Source organism: Desmodus rotundus, chromosome 4 (genome assembly GCF_022682495.2).
Source record: "Desmodus rotundus isolate HL8 chromosome 4, HLdesRot8A.1, whole genome shotgun sequence".
NCBI lineage: Eukaryota > Metazoa > Chordata > Mammalia > Chiroptera > Phyllostomidae > Desmodus > Desmodus rotundus.
The window spans coordinates 67244496-67263841 of record NC_071390.1 but is presented as its reverse complement, the minus strand read 5'-3'; the positions used below and the strand labels follow the sequence as shown (position 1 = coordinate 67263841).

At 40.7% G+C, this 19346-nt stretch overlaps 1 protein-coding gene across 1 annotated transcript in view; it reads left to right on the top strand.

The window, feature by feature from the left end:
* Window positions 1-19346, top strand: part of VSTM4 (V-set and transmembrane domain containing 4) — a 114877-nt gene that overhangs the window by 32756 nt on the left and 62775 nt on the right. Inside the window, exon 3 of the mRNA XM_053923431.2 lies at window positions 16469-16537. Coding sequence (XP_053779406.1) covers window positions 16469-16537 — 69 coding nt within the window. The remainder of the gene's footprint in view (window positions 1-16468; window positions 16538-19346) is intronic.

Here is a 19346-nt window from a genome sequence, read left to right as displayed (position 1 = left end):
TACTCATATCAGACAAAATAGACTTCCAAAGAAGGGCCATAAAGAGAGACCCAGAAGGTCACTTCATAATACTCAAAGGAAGAATCCAGCAAGAAGACATAAACATTGTAAATATATATGCACCCAACATAGGAGCACCCAAATACATTAAGAAAATCTTGGAGGACTTCAAGAAAGATATTGACAGCAACACAATTATAGTAGGGGACTTTAACACCCCACTATCAAAAATGGACAGGTCTTCCAGAAAAAATATCAACAAGGATATTGTGTCACTTAACAATACCCTAGAGGAAATGGACTTAACTGATATATATAGAGCTTTTCATCCCAAAGAAGCAAAACACACATTCTTTTCAAGTGTCCATGGAACTTTCTCTAAGATAGACCACATGATAGGACACAAAGCAAGCTTCAACAAATTCAAGAAAATTGAAATCATATGAAGCATTTTCTCTGACAACAAGGGGCTGAAACTAGAAACCAACCCCAAAGGACAAAACCCAAACACTCAAGATCATGGAGACTGAATAGCATGCTATTATACAATGAATAGGTCAAGAACGAGATTAGGGAAGAAATCAAAAACTTTCTGGAAACAAATGAAAATGAACTCACAACAACCCAAAACCTATGGGACACAGCAAAGGCAGTCCTGAGAGGGAAGTTCATAGCAATACAGGCCTACCTTAAGAAGATAGAAACAGTTCAAACAAACAACCTAACCCTACGCCTACAAGAACTGGAGGAACAACAACAAAGACAGCCCAGAGCAAGCAGAAGGAAGGAAATAACCAAGATCAGAGCAGAACTAAATGACATAGAGACTAAAAGCACAATTGTAAGGATCAATGAATCCAGGAGCTGGTTCTTTGAAAAGATAAACAAAATCGACAAGCCTTTAAGTAGGCTCATCAAGAAGAAAAGAGAGAGGATCCAAATAAACACAATTAGAAATGAAAGAGGAGAGATTACAACTGATACCACAGAAATACAAAGGATTGTAAGAAATTCCTACGAAGAACTGTATGTGAATAAATGTGAAAACCTAGGTGAAATGGACACATTTCTAGAAAAACGTAATCTTCCAAAACTGAATGAAGAAGAAGCAGAAAACCTGAACAGACCAATAACAGCAAAGGAAATTGAAGCAGTCATCAAAAAACTCCCAACACACAAAAGCCCTGGACCAGATGGTTTCACAGGAGAATTCTACAAAGCATTTAAGGAAGAGCTAACCCCTATCCTTCACAGACTATTCGAAAAAATCCAAAATGATGGAAGACTCCCAAACTCTTTTCATGAAGCCAGCATCATCCTAATCTCGAAATCAGATAAAGACACAACGAAGAAAGAAAACTTCAGGCCAATATCTCTGATGAACATAGACGCTAAAATTCTCAACAAAATATTGGCAAACCGCATGCAGCAATACATTAAAAAGATCATACACTATGACCAAGTGGGATTCATCCCAGGGATGCAAGGATGGTACAGTATTCTGAAATCAATAAACATAATACATCACATCAACAACAGCAAAGACAAAAATCACATGATCATATCAATAGATGCAGAAAAAGCATTTGATAAGATACAGCACTCATTTCTGATAAAAACACTCAGCAAAGTGGGAATAGAGGGAGCATTCCTCAACATAATAAAGGCCATATATGAGAGACCTACAGCCAACATCACACTCAATGGACAAAAACTTAGAACTTTCCCACTAAGATCAGGAAGAAGACAAGGATGCGCTCTCTCACCACTCCTATTCAACATAGTATTGGAAGTCCTAGCCACAGCAATCAGACAAGCAAAAGCAATAAAAGGCATCCAAATTGGAAAGGAGGAAATGAAACTGTCACTGTTTGCAGATAACACGATAGTGTACATAGAAAATCCTATAGACTCCACCAAAAACTACTCCACCTAATAAATGAGTTTGGCAAAACAGCTGGATACAAAGTCAATACTCAGAAATCAAAGGCATTCCTGTATGCCAACAATGAAACTGCAGACACAGAAATCAGGAAAAAAATCCCATTTGATATAGCAACAAGAAAAATAAAGTACCTAGGAATAAACCTAACCAAGGAGGTAAGAGACCTGTACTCAGAAAACTACACAACACTGAAGAAAGAAATTAAGGAAGACACAAACAAATGGAAGCATGTACCATGCTCATGGATTGGAAGAATTAACATCATCAAAATGGCCATACTACCCAAAGCAATTTATAGATTCAATGCAATCCCTATTAGAGTACCCATGACATATTTCACAGATATAGAACAAACATTTCAGAAATTCATATGGAACCATAAACGACCCCGAATAGCTGCAGCAATTTTGAGAAAGAAGAACAAAGCAGGAGGGATCACAATACCTGATATCAAACTGTATTACAAGGCCACTGTAATCAAAACAGCCTGGTCCTGGCATCAAAACAGGCACATAGACCAATGGAACAGAACACAGAGCCCAGAAATAAACTCAAGTCTTTACGGTCAATTAATTGACAAAGGAAGCAGGAGCATAAAATGGAGCAAAAACAGCCTCTTCAACAGATGGTATTGGGAGATCAGGACAACTACATGCAAAAAAAATGAAACTTGATCACCAACTTACGCCATACATAAAAATAAATTCAAGATGGATAAAAGACGTAAATATAAGTTGTAACACCATAAAACTCCTCGAGGAAAACTTTGGCAGGAGAATCTCAGACATTCCACGCAGCAACATCCTCACAGACATGTCCCCTAAAGCAAGGGACATAAAGGAAAGAATAAACAAATGGGACCTCATCAAAATAAAAAGCTTCTGCAAGGCTAAAGAACACAGCATTAAAATACAAAGAGAACCAACAGTATGGGACAACATATTTGCCAATGATACCTCAGACAAGGGCCTGATCTCCAAAATATATAAGGAACTCACATGACTCTACTCCAGGAAGACAAACATCCCAATTAAAAAATGGGCAAAGGACTTGAACAGACACTTCTCCAAGGAAGACATACAGAGGGCCCAGAGACATATGAAAAGATGCTCAGCATCACTAGCCATCAGAGAGATGCAAATTAAAACCACAATGAGGTACCATCTCACACTAGTCAGAGTGGCCAGCATAAAGAAATCCACAAGCAAATGTTGGAGAGGATGTGGAGAAAAGGGAACCCTAGTGCACTGTTGGTGGGAATGCAGACTGGTGAGGCCACTGTGGAAAACAGTATGGACTTTCCTCAGAAAACTAAAAATGGAACTGCCCTTTGACCCAGCAATTCTGCTGCTGGGATTATACCCTAAGAACCCTGAAACACCAATCCAAAAGAACCTGTGCACCCCAATGTTCATAGCAGCCCAATTTACGATCGCCAAGTACTGGAAGGAACCTACGTGCCCATCAGCAAGTGAGTGGATCCAAAAACTATGGTATATTTACACAATGGAATTCTACGCAGCAGAGAGAAAGAAAGAGCTTATATCCTTTGCAACAGCATGAATGGAACTGGAGAGCATTATGCTAAAGTGAAATAAGCCAGGCAGTGAGGGACAAATACCATATGATTTCACCTTTAACTGGAACATAATCCATAGAAGAAAAAATCAAACAAAATACAACCAGAGACATTGAGGTTGGGAACAGTCTAGCAGTGGCCAGGGGGGACTGGGGTGGGGACAGTGGGAAGAGGGCATTGCAGGAAGTATTATAAAGGACACATGGACAAAATCGGGGTGTATGGTGGGGGTGGTGGAGGGAGGTGGGTTCAGGTGGTGTGGGGGGGAGAGAAGGGGAGAAAAGGCACACAACTAATTGAATAACAATAAAAATTTTTAAAAAAATTCCTGTTTCTTGATTCTATTCTGGTTGAATGTTTCTTCCTTCTGGTCCAAACCATTGATTTCAGTCCTGATTTCCTTCCCTTCAGTGTTGGTTACCTGTATATTCTTCTTTATTTCACTTTGCATAGCCTTCACTTTTTCCTCCATTTTGTGACCATACTCAACCAATTCTGTGAAGATCCTGATTACCAGTGTTTTGAACTGTGCATCTCATAAGATGACTATCTCCTCATGGCTTAATTCTTTTTCTGGAGTTTTGGTCTGTTCTTTCATTTGGTCCATACTTTGTGTCTTGGCATACCTGTTATATTGTAAGGGGTGGAGCCTTAGGTATTTTCCAGGGTGGGGCAACCCAAGTCACTGGGTTGTGGCACTGTATGTGTGGGAGTTGTCAGAGAGGGAGCAATGCCACTCACTTGGCTCTTGGCCTGCTGTCAGTCATTTCCCCTGCTACCCACAATCAAATTGGACCGTTCTGGTGCTTATTCCTGGATGTGCGGGTTTGTGTATGTTCTAGGACCCTGTGGATCTCTCCAACAAACTTTCCTGTGAGGCTGGGAGTTCCTCCTACCACCTCAGTCCCCACAAATTTTTCCAGCTGGAGGTTTTGAGGTTTTAGTTGTCTGTGCTGGAACCCTGGGTTGTGTAGTCTGTCTCTCTTTCTAGTTGTATCTCCTGACTTCTCCACACACACATGTGGAAACGCACAAACTACCAGCAGCCACCTGGCATCCACCTGATCTGTCTCCTTGCTGCACGTCCTCTCCACCCCAGCCGCCTGTCTCCACCCCTCCTGCCAGTCTGGATGAATGTTTCTTTTTTGACTCCTTGGTTGTTGGACTTCCATACAGTTTGATTTTTTGGCAGTTCCGGTTATTTTTGTTTTTAAATTTGTTGTTGTCCTTCTTTTGGTTGTGCAAGGAAGCAAGGCATATCTATCTACACCTCCATCTTGGCCAGAATTCTGTAGTAGGCTGTCTTGTTGGCCTGGTGTACTGGTGCACTCCCAACACTCCTGAGGCACGGCTTCCAGGGGAAGAAAAATGGCTGGGTAAGATGGGGCCCCTTGCCCTGGCCTCTCTTTCCTGTCTCCCAGAATGTCATAATGTCATGGTCCCAGCACTTTGACCCACCAATATGGTCTAATGTTTGTTCCATTCACTCTTTCATTCAAAGTAACTATGACCTGTTACAGCCAGGAAGGATTCTAGAAGTGAAGAGAAGATACAATCCCTACCCTTCAGCTGGGGAGATGGGTAAGAAACAAGATAAACAAGTAAAACATAGTGAGACATTCTAAGGCAACACGTTTATTGGGGAGGGAGTGTGTAAGTATTATTAGATGATCATTGGAGAAGGCTTCTCTTACTCAGATTTTCTCCAGTACATGGGAAGACACATGGATCCTTATAGATGCCTGCCCTTTTGAAAAGAGCTTTTTCTAAAGCCATGCTCTTCACTTTGTATTCACTGTACTGAAAGACAACTACTTAAAGGGGCCCTTTTAGAGTCTTTTGAAAACAATACTTGTGTGATTGGCTTAGTCCTTAGGTTTTGTTGTTTTCTTGTTCTCCTTGGATTAAAATGAAGAGGCATTGATTTAGTTTCTAGTCCTGGACCCTGCCCTAGGCTGGATAGGAGATTGAGGCCCAGGGTCTGGCCCCTCATAACTTGAACTCCCTGTCCCATGTCTCTGTGGACTTGGTGCCCACTTTCATTAGGAGTGTGTGAGGTGCGGCTACTCCTAGTGGGTCCCAGAGACCTCAAGTTTCAGAATTTTCTTTAAGGTGTGCTCCATAATCATACAGATTCCTGAGCTCTCCCCAGATTTCTTAGACCAGAAGCTCAGGCTGATGCCTGGAAATCTCCATTTTAACCAGAATTCCAGTTACTTCTCCTAACACTAGAAGTTTAGAAATCTTAGGCTTTGGGCACTAAAGGGAGATCTGGAGAATACTTTAGCTCAGACTGGCCAGCAGTAGGAAGAGAAAAATGAAGGTGTGTCTCCCAATCTCCATGTCTTTCCCCATATCCTTGCGGCTATTCCCTCGGGCCCACACACTCGTATGTCTGTGCTGGGCCCTCTTTATTTCCCTCTCCATCAACACCTGCATTCTGGAAGGCTTCTGTGTCATAAATATTCACCTCACTTTGGATGTAACCTATGGGTGCAAATTAAGCTTTTAATTGTATTTATTTTTATTTTTATTTTTATTTTTATTGTATTTATTTAATTGTTTTTATTAAAGGAATTTGGGCATAGGTGAACATGTAGGAAAGTATACTGGGGAAAAGGGAGCCTTCCCAAGGCCTCTAAAAATCATCAGCCATCTGTTCCATGAATGATGAGATCAGTCCCTCAACACAGGTCCAGACAAAGATGTCACTGTGATTGGTGAACAGAGACTAGGAAGGGAAGTGGAGGCCCCTTGGCACTGGGTATTGTCATTGTCTCAGAGTCTTGGTGTGAACCCAGGGAACACAGTCTGCCACAGACTGTGAAACATATCCTCCCCAGGGGAGTCGGTGGACATTTTGTTCAGGTTAGGAATCAAGGCTCTCATGTTTCACACCTCTCAGAGTGATGGTGTCCCCATAGATCCTATTAAAAGGGATTTAACTAAGAGTCTTTCTTTCTACCCTGCTTCCTCCAGACATAAGACTGATATGGTCTGTGTGTCTTGGTACCCCTGTGCTGCATTCTTCCAGACTGTTTGATCCTTGGCCACTTTTAACCAGTTCCTCCCAGAGGAGGCAATACATGGTGTCTGTTACAGCATGCCCCTTCACTTAGGAAGGGGCCCCAGCACCACCTGCAGCTCCAGCATCTAGGCTACTGCCTCACCAGAAGGGCAGATGGCCTTGACCTGGGTACCAGGGTCCCAAGGAAATTACAAAGTGGTCAGTAGGTCAGTTGAAGACAACTTGGGACAGCTCTTTACTCCCTTCTCCACTGTGAGTTCCATGCGACTTGTAAGTGGGCATGGGAATCAGATAGAAACCAAATGCCCACTCTATGTCTTGTAAAACTGTACTGAGAAGAGTGGTTTGACACTGAGGCCAAATGGGCTTCTTCCTCCCCACCCTCTTCCAGGCCCTGAGCCCTGTGGGAGGAGGGATTCCTTATACCACCCACTCTCCTGGGACCTCTGGATCCAGGAATGATGGAAAAGAAGGGTGCACATGAGTGTCCCCAAGTAGGACTCTCTGGATAACAGGGTTGGCAACACTCCTAGCAACTGGGGTAATGAAACATCCCCAAGGGGCACACACTGCCCACTCCCATGTTAGCTATTTGCTGAAAGGCCAGTCTCAGAGCACATGGTAAGACAGAGACCACCCAGAGTAGGATGTTGACCACATTCCTCCTACTCAGAGCAGGGCAGCTTGTCAGAAGCTCACTTGAATCAGGGGTAAGAAGGAGGGTGAATGAAGATGAGAGTTGGGGAGAATCATGCAGTGTTACTCCCTTCTGTTATGCTCCCTCCTGGCCAAGGACTGAAGTCCTATTACTCTATTACCCAGAGGAGTACGGCCCCCACCCACCATCAAAACCTGATGAAACAACTCACTGGTTAAAAAGGCTGGCAGCCTGTGACTCCCTAATGTTTGAGGGATTAAACTGAGAACTGCCCCAGTCCTAGGTAGCTGTCAGAAGGTAAGGACTTGCAGCTCCTCTGAGCTGGTGCTTAGTAAGAACTAGGACCTTGGTTATGAAGGGCTGCTGTTGCTTTCTTCTCAATTGCCTGGAAGTCTGGATCACAAGGTGAGGCAAACACAGTTGAAAGTGATGGGCTATCATTTTCTGATGACTAAAGTCATTGTAAACCACTGCACGTGCTCTTTGATCAAGAGATTGCATTTTATCTCATAGAGTTTTTGACCAACGTTAGTAATCTGTGATTGGAAAATTTGCCACTCTTTCCTTGGTCAAGCAAAATATTTCCTTGAAGGACTTCATCCTCTGCCATCCCATCTAGCCCTCAGTGGCCTCTTCCACTCAGCTTCCCCAGGCTGACTGTGGAGGGAGGTCCGCTAATAGAGTCAGTGGGCCCACTTCTTGTCCACTACAAAGCCCTGCTGTTATGGTGGCCTAGCTGTATCCACAGTGTGTCCTTATGATTTGTGGACTCAGACACATGGCTTGACTGTATCAAATTCACTCTGAGATTGCAAGGGATTAGCAGCTAAAACAAGATTATTATGCAGAAACTAGGAAAAATTTCCGAAACTGTGGCAGAGTTTATCCACGATTTTTCTTTCTTGAGGAACAGATGAAGAGTATGACTGATATTGTTAATCAAAGGTGCTACACTTTCCCATAAAATAGCTGCTACCGGGGGAGATGAGCATCCCTGAATTCCTCTCTTACAGCCCCATTAGCTTAGAACCCTGGTTTGCTGACTCTTTCTGCACATATCTCCATGTGTCAATTAGGAAGATCTTACCTTCTGTCCCAAATAAGGCAAAGGGACTTGTAATTGGACTAGATCAAGGGCCAACAAATTTGAGAAGGAAAAAATGAAAGGTGGTCTGAAGGTACTTGTCTTTGCTAGAATGGTAACAGCCTATTTGAGCTGCAGACTTAGCTCCAAGGGCAGGGAGCTCTTTCTTATGGACCATTTAAACAATTGAAGATTCACACTTTGAGGCAAAAGGCTGACAGCAAAGGTCCATGCTGGATTAGGTGTGGAAGTTAGAGCAATGGATAAAGTAGACTAAAATCCTAGTCTTAGAGAGCTAATGTCCTTGTGGATAGAGATGGCTCACTAGGTCGCAGGCACTGTTCTGAGCACTTCACTGTTTTAATACATTTGATACTCACACTTACCCTGAAAGTAGGACTTATTATTCCTATTATTACTGGGAAGTAAAGTGACTTTCCCAGTCATACAACCAGCAAATGGCAACTTAGTGTTTCAACCCAGTGTACATCAGTTCATCTCAAATTTTAAAGGGCATATGATCCACCCAGGGAGTCTGGGTTTAGAAGCAGATTCTGATCCAGTAGCTCTGGTTTGGAACCCTAGTGATTCTGCACTTTTGACTGGCCCCCAGGTGAAACTGAAGCTGCTGGTCCGTGGAACACACTTGAAGTGGTAAGGCTCTGGACCATGATGGGCATACCTGACTGTCTGAAAGCATAAGCGTCCTGGAGATTTCTTTCTAATTTCTGTATTGCCATCATTAAGACTCTTTGTAGTTAGCCTAACCTAGCCTAGGCTCTATTAGTTGAAGATACAAAAATCCATTCAAGGTAACTCAGAAGAGAAGAGGCGATAGTTTCAGGCTATAGAGCTCATGTAATGCAAGAATAGCAAATGCAATAAATATATCAGCCTTCTTGGGACCCAAAGTGCCATCAACATCAAGTCGGCCATCCTCATAGTGCCGCTCACCTCTGCCTTTCCCTTACAGGTTCTGCCTTCTATGCTCTTCAACTTGCCTGTTTCTAAACACAGCTTCCTGCCTCAAAGTTCACAGGTTCTTTCAGCCCCAGGGTCTATATAACCATATGTACCCTGTTTCTCAGTTGAAATTCTTCTTTTTTTCAATTTTTCAATTATTTTATTGTTGTTCAATTACAGTTGTGTGCCTTTTCTCCTCATCCCTCCACCCACCCCAGCTGAACCCACCTCCCTCCCCCAGCTCCACCCTCCCCCTTGATTTTATCCGTGTGTCCTTTATAGGAATAGTTCCTGTAATCCCCTCTCCTCAGTATTCCCTCCCCACTCCCCCGTGACTATTGTTAGATTGTTCTTAACTTCAATGTCTCTAGTTACATTTTGTTTGCTTTTTTCTTCTGTTGATTATGTTCCAGTTAAAGGTGAAATCATATGGTATTTGTCCCTCACTGCCTGGCTTATTTCACTTTAGCATAATGCTCTCCAGTTCCATCCATGCTGTTGCAAGGGTATAGCTCTTTCTTTCTCTCTGCTGCGTAGAATTCCATTGTGTAAATATACCATAGTTTTTGGATCCACTCATTTGCTGATGGGCACGTAGGTTGCTTCCAACTTGGCTATTGTAAATTGTACTACTATGAACACTGAGGTGCATAGGTTCTTTTGGATTGGTGTTACAGGGTTCTTAGGGTATAATCCCAGCAGCGGAATTGCTGGGTCAAAGGGCAGTTCCATTTTTAGTTTTCTGAGGAAAGTCCATACTGTTTTCCACAGTGGCCTCACCAGTCTGCATTCCCACCAACAGTGCACTAGGGTTCCCTTTTCTCCACATCCTCTCCAACATTTGTTTGTGGATTTGTTTATGCTGGCCACTCTGACTGGTGTGAGATGGTACCTCATTGTGGTTTTAATTTGCATCTCTCTGATGGCTAGTGATGCTGAGCATCTTTTCATATGTCTCTGGGCCCTCTGTATGTCTTCCTTGGAGAAGTGTCTGTTCAAGTCCTTTGCCCATTTTTTAATTGGGTTGTTTGTCTTCCTGGAGTGCAGTCATGTGAGTTCTTTGTATATTTTGGAGATCAGGTCCTTGTCTGAGGTATCATTGGCAAATATGTTTTCCCATACTGGTGGTTCTCTTTGTATTTTAATGTGTGTTCTTTAGCCATGCAGAAGCTTTTTATTTTGATGAGGTCCCATTTGTTTATTCTTTCCTTTATGTCCCTTGCTTTAGGGGATGTGTCTGTGAGGATGTTGCAGCGTGGATGTCTGAGATTTTCCTGCCAATATTTTCCTCTACGACTTTTATGGTGTTACGACTTATATTTAAGTCTTTTATCCATCTTGAGTTTATTTTTGTGTATGGCATAATTTGGTGATCGAGTTTCATTTTTTTGCATGTAGCTGTCCAGATCTCCCAACACCATCTGTTGAAGAGGCTTTTTTTGCTCCATTTTATGCTCCTGTCTCCTTTGTCAAATATTAACTGACCGTGGAGACTTGGGCTTATTTCTGGGCTCTGTGTTCTGTTCCATTGGTCTATGCGCCCGTTTTTATGCCAGTACCAGGCTGTTTTGATTACAGTGGCCTTGTAATACAGTTTGATATCAGGTATTGCGATCCCTCCTGCTTTGTTCTTCTTTCTCAAAATTGCTGCAGCTATTCGGGGTCGTTTATGGTTCCATATGAATTTCTGAAATGTTTGTTCTATATCTGTGAAATATGTCATGGGTACTCTAATAGGGATTGCATTGAATCTATAAATTGCTTTGGGTAGTATGGCCATTTTGATGAATTTAAATCCTCCAATCCATGAGCATGGTACATGCTTCCATTTGTTTGTGTCTTCCTTAATTTCTTTCTTCAGTGTTGTGTAGTTTTCTGAGTACAGGTCTTTTACCTCCTTGGTTAGGTTTATTCCTAGGTACTTTATTTTTCTTGTTGCTATATCAAATGGGATTTTTTCCCTGATTTCTCTTTCTGCAGTTTCGTTGTTGGTATACAGGAATGCCTTTGATTTCTGAGTATTGACTTTGTATCCAGCTGTTTTGCCAAATTCATTTATTAGGTCGAGTAGTTTTTTGGTGGGGTCTATAGGATTTTCCATGTACACTATCATGTCATCTGCAAACAGTGACAGTTTCATTTCCTCCTTTCCAATTTGGATGCCTTTTATTGCTTTTGCTTGTCTGATTGCTGTGGCTAGGACTTCCAATACTATGTTGAATAGGAGTGGTGAGAGAAGGCATCCTTGTCTTGTTAATGATCTTAGGGGGAAAGCTCTAAGTTTTTGTCCACTGAGTATGATGTTGGCTGTAGGTCTCTCATATCTGGCCTTTATTATGTTGAGGAATGCTCCCTCTATTCCCACTTTGCTGAGTGTTTTTATCAGAAATGGGTGCTGTATCCTATCAAATGCTTTTTCTGCATCTATTGATATGATCATGTGGTTTTTGTCTTTGCTTTTGCTTACGTGGTGTATTATGTTCATTGATTTGCGAATATTGTGCCATCCTTGCATCCCTGGGATGAATCCCACTTGGTCATGGTGTATGATATTTTTAATGTATTGCTGGATGCGGTTTAACAATATTTTGTTGAGAATTTTAGCGTCTATGTTCATCAGTGATATTGGCTTGAAGTTTTCTTTCTTTGTTATGTCTTTATCTGGTTTTGGGATTAGGATGATGTTCGCTTCATAAAATGAGTTTGGGAGTCTTCCATCTTCTTGAATTTTTTGAAATAATCTGTGGAGGATAGGTGACAGCTCTTCATTAAATGCTTTGTAGAATTCTCCTGTGAAACCATCTGGTCCAGGGCTTCTGTTCGTCAGAAGCTTTTTGATTACTGTTTCAATTTCATCAGGTGTTATTGGTCTGTTCAGGCTTTCTGTTTCTTCTTCATTGAGTTTTGTAAGGTTATATTTTTCTAGAAATTTGTCCATTTCATCTAGGTTTTCACATTTCTTGGCATATAGTTCTTTGTAGTAATTTCTTACAATCCTTTGTATTTCTGTGGTATCAGTTGTAGTCTCTACTCTTTCATTTTTGATTGTGTTTATTTGGTCCTCTCTCTTTTTTTCTTGATGAGCCAGCTTAAGGGCTTGTCAATTTTGTTTATCTTTTCAAAGAACCTGCTCCTCGATTCATCAATCCTTAAAATTGTGCTTTTAGTCTCTGTGTCTTTTAACTCTGCTCTGATCTTGGTCATTTCTTTCCTTGTACTTGCTCTGGGTTGTCTTTGTTGTTGTTCCTCGAGTTCTTGTAGGTGTAGTGTTAGGTTGTTTATTTGAAATGTTTCTATTCTTTTTAGGTAGGCCTGTATCGCTATGAACTTCCCTCTCAGGACTGACTTTGCTGTTTCCTATAAGTTTTGGATTGTTGTGAGTTCATTTTCATTTGTTTCCAGAAAGTTTTTGATTTCTTCCCTAATCTCGTTCTTCACCCATTCATTGTTTAATAGCATGCTGTTCAGTCTCCATGATTTTGAGTGTTTTGGGTTTTTCCTTTGGGGTTGGTTTCTAGTTTGAGTCCCTTGCGGTCAGAGAAAATGCTTGATATGATTTCAATTTTCTTGAACTTGTTGAGGCTTGTTTTGTGTCCTATCATGTGGTCTCTCTTTGAAAATGTTCCATGTTCATTTAAAAAGAGTCTGTATTTTGCTTTGGATGAAAAGCTCTCTATATATCAATTAAGTCCATTTCCTTTAGGGTATTGTTCAGTGACGCAATATCTTTGTTGATATTTTGTTTAGAAGATCTGTCCATCTTTGATAGCGGGGTATTCAAATCCCCTACTATAATTGCGTTGCTGTCAATATCTTTCTTGAAGTCCTCCAAGATTTTCTTTATGTATGTGGGTGCTCCTATGTTCGGAGCATATATATTTATAATGATTATGTCTTCTTGGTGGATTCTTCCTGTGAGTATTATGAAGTGACCTTCTGTTTCTGTCTTTATGGCCCTTTTTTTGAAGTCTGTTTTGTCTGATATGAGTATTGTTACCCCTGCTTTTTTTTTCCTGTCTGTTTGCTTGGAAAATTAGTTTCCAGCCCTTTACTTTCAGTTTGTGTACGTCTTTTGTCCTGAGGTAGATGTCTTGTAGGCAGCATATGTGTGGTATGCTTTCTTATCCATTCAGCTATTCTATGTCTTTTGATTGGAGCATTTGATCTATTTACATTTAAGGCTATTATTGATAGGTATTTATTCATTCCTGTTTTTTTGTACCTGTGTTCCTCTCTCTATCTCTCTTTTCCTTCCTTTCCTTAAAGCAGTCCCTTTAGCATCTCTTGCAGAGCTGGTTTGTTGGCAGTATATTCCTTTAGACTTCTTTTTTTTCTGGAAAACTCCTTATTTGGCCTTCTATCTTGATTGAGAGCCTTGCTGGGTAAAGTAGTCTTGGTTGCAGGCCTCTGGTTCTCATTACTTGTAATATTTTTTACCATTCTCTTCTGGCTTTGAACGTTTCCATTGAGAAGGCAGTTGCTAACCTTATTGGGGCTCCTTTGTATGTTACTTCCTGTTTCCTCCTTGCTGCCTTTAAGATCCTGTCTTTGTCTTGGAATTTTGCCATTTTAATTATGATGTATCTTGCAGTGGGCCTCTTTGGGTTCCTCTTGATTGGGACTCTCTGTGTTTCCTGTATTTGTGTGGCTTTTTCTCTCATCAAATTAGGGAAATTTTCCATTACTTTTTCCAACAGTTTTTCTATCCCTTGCTCTTACTCTTCTACTTCTGGTATTTCTATTATATGAATGTTATTACGTTTCATGTTGTGCTGCATTTGCCTTAATCCCTCTTCATTCTTTTTGAGCCTCTTCTCCTTTTCTTGCTCATTCTGGGTGTTTTTTTCTACCTTGCCCTCCAGTTCGCTGATCCCATCCTTTCATTCATCAAGTCTGCTTTTGATTCCTTCTGCTGTATTCATCAGCTCGGAAATTCTAATTTTCATGTCCTCTTGGCCCTTGTTGATGGTTTCTATTTCCTTTTTCATATTGATATAGTTTATAGTGAGTTCATTGTTGTTTACCTGTAGTTTTTGGCAATTCTCTGTGAGCTTCCTGATAACCATTGTTGAACTCAATACCTAATAGTTGACTTGCCTCTTTTTCATTTAGCATTGTTTCTGAGGCTTCCTCCTTTCCTTTCATTTGGGGATTGTTTCTTTGTCTTCCCATTGTTTGTGAGGCTCTTCCTGTTAGCCTCTGCTCCTGTTAAGTTGCTGTGTTCTGACCCCCTGGGTTTTTGGTGTAAACTTCTGTGGTAGAATACCTGTAAGTTTCAGTGGTATAGTCTCCTTGATCTCCAGAGCTTACTGATCTTGGGCTGTGGTTTATGTTGGCTCCGTGTATGTCTTTGGTTTTTGGTTCTTGTTGAGACTTTCTTTGATGGGTCTTTCCCACCAGCTGGTTATCTGAGGGTCAGTCTGTCCCCCACCTCTTGTTTTTTGTTGTGCAGGTGTGGGCAGGTTGTGTTGGAGCTGGTCGTTCTGTGTGTACAAGGTTTTGAGGCTTTTCTCTTGCTCTTGTCCAGTTGTTTGTTCTGAGCAATTTCTTCTGTATTTATTTGTATTTTCATATAGGTCCTGGGTTGAGTTAGTGTGATTTCCACTTCCTTCTTCACTTTCTTCTGTTCATAGCTGTTTGTGATTCCTTTGTTGGTGGGTTTCCTCCTCCAAGAGGTATCCTGGTGTTCACAGCTTCTACCTACTCCTGGTTTGGGAAACTCAGGCAGCTGAGGGAGGATGATCTAGGCATCCCTGAAGAAGAGAGACTCTTAGTTTAAATTCTTGAGGGTGAAACTGATTGTTTGCTCTGGTAGTCAGCGATTATATAGACTGTGGATGGGCCAAGTTAAGTAAGGAAGATGGTGGACAAATTGTATCTAATATTGCATGCAAGACCAAATATCTACTGAATTTGTTCCTAGACTTCCAGATTGCTTACTTGTGGGGCCATTAGAAAGAAAATATCATTTATTTACTATGCACCTACCAGCTATGAGGCATTGTGCCAAATGATGGGCATATAGAGGTAGAAGATACTGCTTATGGTTTTAGGGAATTTAGGTTCAAATGGGAGAGGAGTTCTTCAGTAATGTCAGACTAACTTATAGCAAACCAAAACCCTCCTTCTGAGAACAATTAGAAAAGCTGAAAACATCTGCATTTCAGCTTTCTTAATTACATATTTATTTTTCGTAAATACATTTATATTACATAATTATATGTGCACAAGTATATTTCACCTATCCTAATTGTTCAATGAAGGATAACATAGATAGATAATTAGATAGGTAGATACATTCTTTTTAGAGTCCTAGATTCTCTTGTCTAGAGCTCTTCAATTTGGTAGGCACTGAACACATGTGGCTAGTTAAAGTTAAATTAATGAAATACAACTACAAATTCACTTTCTCAGTCCCATGTGGACTAGCTACAAAGCCACATGTGGCCAGTGACTGCTGCTGTGTGTACAGTGCAGACAGGACATTTCTATCACCTCAGAAAATTCTATTGGACAGTATTTTAATTCTCTGATATTTTACATTTTTTTCTTATGTTAATTTTTAGATTTTTTACTTATGATAATGTTACCCCTGTGTGTGGAACCTTTGCATGGTTTCAGACTCTTTGGTATGATGTTCAAGGTATAACACAGTGTAATTCAGTTCTGTTTCCATGACTATTGAAAGCAGGCACAGTGAATTCAGTGATCAACCACTGACTGAAAGCCGACAAGACAACATAATCTCAGAATGAGATGCTTGCTGCTTTGTGTGACTGTCTTGCATGAAGAATGGTGCTCAGAGTGCTAACCCTGAGACATCAGGTGACCTCAGGCTTCTCTGTCTTGGAACATCAAATTGTAAAAGAAGTAACATTTTGGTTCTTAGACTTCCTGTTGGATAATTCTTTATTTTGCAAGAATATGGGGAAATTGGGACTTCTGTTGAACTATGTCTCAAGTTTGCCATTTATTGGCTTAAACAGAAATATTAATTCCCCTCCAGTGTGTCAGCTTTCTCAGTTGTTACATGTAAGTCACTGCACCTCCCCATGGCCTGTGAGTTTTGACAATTAAATGTGGTTTTGCAAAAGTGAAAATTATTTTATAAAAAGTGCCATATATATCATACGGCATTATATTGGATTGCAATGTGGACCTGGTCCATAGCTACCATTTTTTATGCTTTTCTGTTTCCTTTTGTCTTACAGTGATTTCCCTTAAAGCTTCTGAAGATTCATCCTTTGAAAAAAAGAAAAAGACTTGGGCATTTTTTGAAGGTAAAGCTTGCATATTTTTATTATAAGACGCTCTCTCACTCTCATATAATAGGAAAGGAATAGAACAGAAGGAAAAGACCCTCACTTCTTAGTTTTGCCACAATGTCAAGTTATTTTCTAGCCCAAAACTACTCAAGAGTAGGGTGGGATAATCTAGTGGTATCAGCCAAAAGGTTTTGAAAAGGTAGAGGTCCAAACACCACACAAAGACAAAACGAAGAAAGAAAACTTCAAGCCAATATCACTGGTGAACATAGACGCTAAAATTCTCAACAAAATATTGGCAAAACACATCCAGCAATACATTAAAAGGTTCAGACACCATGATCAAGTGGGATTCGTCCCAGGGATGCAAGGATGGCACAATATTCGCAAATCAATAAACATAATACGCCACGTAAGCAAAAGCAAAGACAAAAACCACATGATCATATCAATAGATGCAGAAAAAGCATTTGATAGGATACAGCACCCATTTCTGATAAAAACACTCAGCAAAGTGGGAATAGAGGGAGCATTCCTCAACATAATAAAGGCCAGATATGAGAGACCTACAGCCAACATCATACTCAGTGGACAAAAACTTAGAGCTTTCCCCCTAAGATCATTAACAAGACAAGGATGCCCTCTCTCACCACTCCTATTCAACATAGTATTGGAAGTCCTAGCCACAGCAATCAGACAAGCAAAAGCAATAAAAGGCATCCAAATTGGAAAGGAGGAAATGAAACTGTCACTGTTTGCAGATGACATGATAGTGTACATGGAAAATCCTATAGACCCCACCAAAAAACTACTCGACCTAATAAATGAATTTGGCAAAACAGCTGGATACAAAGTCAATACTCAGAAATCAAAGGCATTCCTGTATACCAACAACGAAACTGCAGAAAGAGAAATCAGGGAAAAAATCCCATTTGATATAGCAACAAGAAAAATAAAGTACCTAGGAATAAACCTAACCAAGGAGGTAAAAGACCTGTACTCAGAAAACTACACAACACTGAAGAAAGAAATTAAGGAAGACACAAACAAATGGAAGCATGTACCATGCTCATGGATTGGAGGATTTAAATTCATCAAAATGGCCATACTACCCAAAGCAATTTATAGATTCAATGCAATCCCTATTAGAGTACCCATGACATATTTCACAGATATAGAACAAACATTTCAGAAATTCATATGGAACCATAAACGACCCCGAATAGCTGCAGCAATTTTGAGAAAGAAGAACAAAGCAGGAGGGATCGCAATACCTGATATCAAACTGTATTACAAGGCCACTGTAATCAAAACAGCCTGGTACTGGCATAAAAACGGGCGCATAGACCAATGGAACAGAACACAGAGCCCAGAAATAAGCCCAAGTCTCCACGGTCAGTTAATATTTGACAAAGGAGACAGGAGCATAAAATGGAGCAAAAAAAGCCTCTTCAACAGATGGTGTTGGGAGATCTGGACAGCTACATGCAAAAAAATGAAACTCGATCACCAAATTATGCCATACACAAAAATAAACTCAAGATGGATAAAAGACTTAAATATAAGTCGTAACACCATAAAAGTCGTAGAGGAAAATATTGGCAGGAAAATCTCAGACATCCACGCTGCAACATCCTCACAGACACATCCCCTAAAGCAAGGGACATAAAGGAAAGAATAAACAAATGGGACCTCATCAAAATAAAAAGCTTCTGCATGTCTAAAGAACACACATTAAAATACAAAGAGAACCACCAGTATGGGAAAACATATTTGCCAATGATACCTCAGACAAGGACCTGATCTCCAAAATATACAAAGAACTCACATGACTGCACTCCAGGAAGACAAACAACCCAATTAAAAAATGGGCAAAGGACTTGAACAGACACTTCTCCAAGGAAGACATACAGAGGGCCCAGAGACATATGAAAAGATGCTCAGCATCACTAGCCATCAGAGAGATGCAAATTAAAACCACAATGAGGTACCATCTCACACCAGTCAGAGTGGCCAGCATAAACAAATCCACAAACAAATGTTGGAGAGGATGTGGAGAAAAGGGAACCCTAGTGCACTGTTGGTGGGAATGCAGACTGGTGAGGCCACTGTGGAAAACAGTATGGACTTTCCTCAGAAAACTAAAAATGGAACTGCCCTTTGACCCAGCAATTCCGCTGCTGGGATTATACCCTAAGAACCCTGTAACACCAATCCAAAAGAACCTATGCACCTCAGTGTTCATAGTAGTACAATTTACAATAGCCAAGTTGGAAGCAACCTACGTGCCCATCAGCAAATGAGTGGATCCAAAAACTATGGTATATTTACACAATGGAATTCTACGCAGCAGAGAGAAAGAAAGAGCTATACCCTTGCAACAGCATGGATGGAACTGGAGAGCATTATGCTAAAGTGAAATAAGCCAGGCAGTGAGGGACAAATACCATATGATTTCACCTTTAACTGGAACATAATCAACAGAAGAAAAAAGCAAACAAAATGTAACTAGAGACATTGAAGTTAAGAACAATCTAACAATAGTCACGGGGGAGTGGGGAGGGAATACTGAGGAGAGGGGATTACAGGAACTATTCCTATAAAGGACACACGGATAAAATCAAGGGGGAGGGTGGAGCTGGGGGAGGGAGGTGGGTTCAGCTGGGGTGGGTGGAGGGATGAGGAGAAAAGGCACACAACTGTAATTGAATAAGTATAAAAATTTTTTAAAAAAAGAAAAGAAAAGCTAGAGGTTAAAGCTCCAAACTGAATAATTTGGGGTTGTTTTATTTTGCTCCAGAATTCCTACTTTCAGGTGATATTA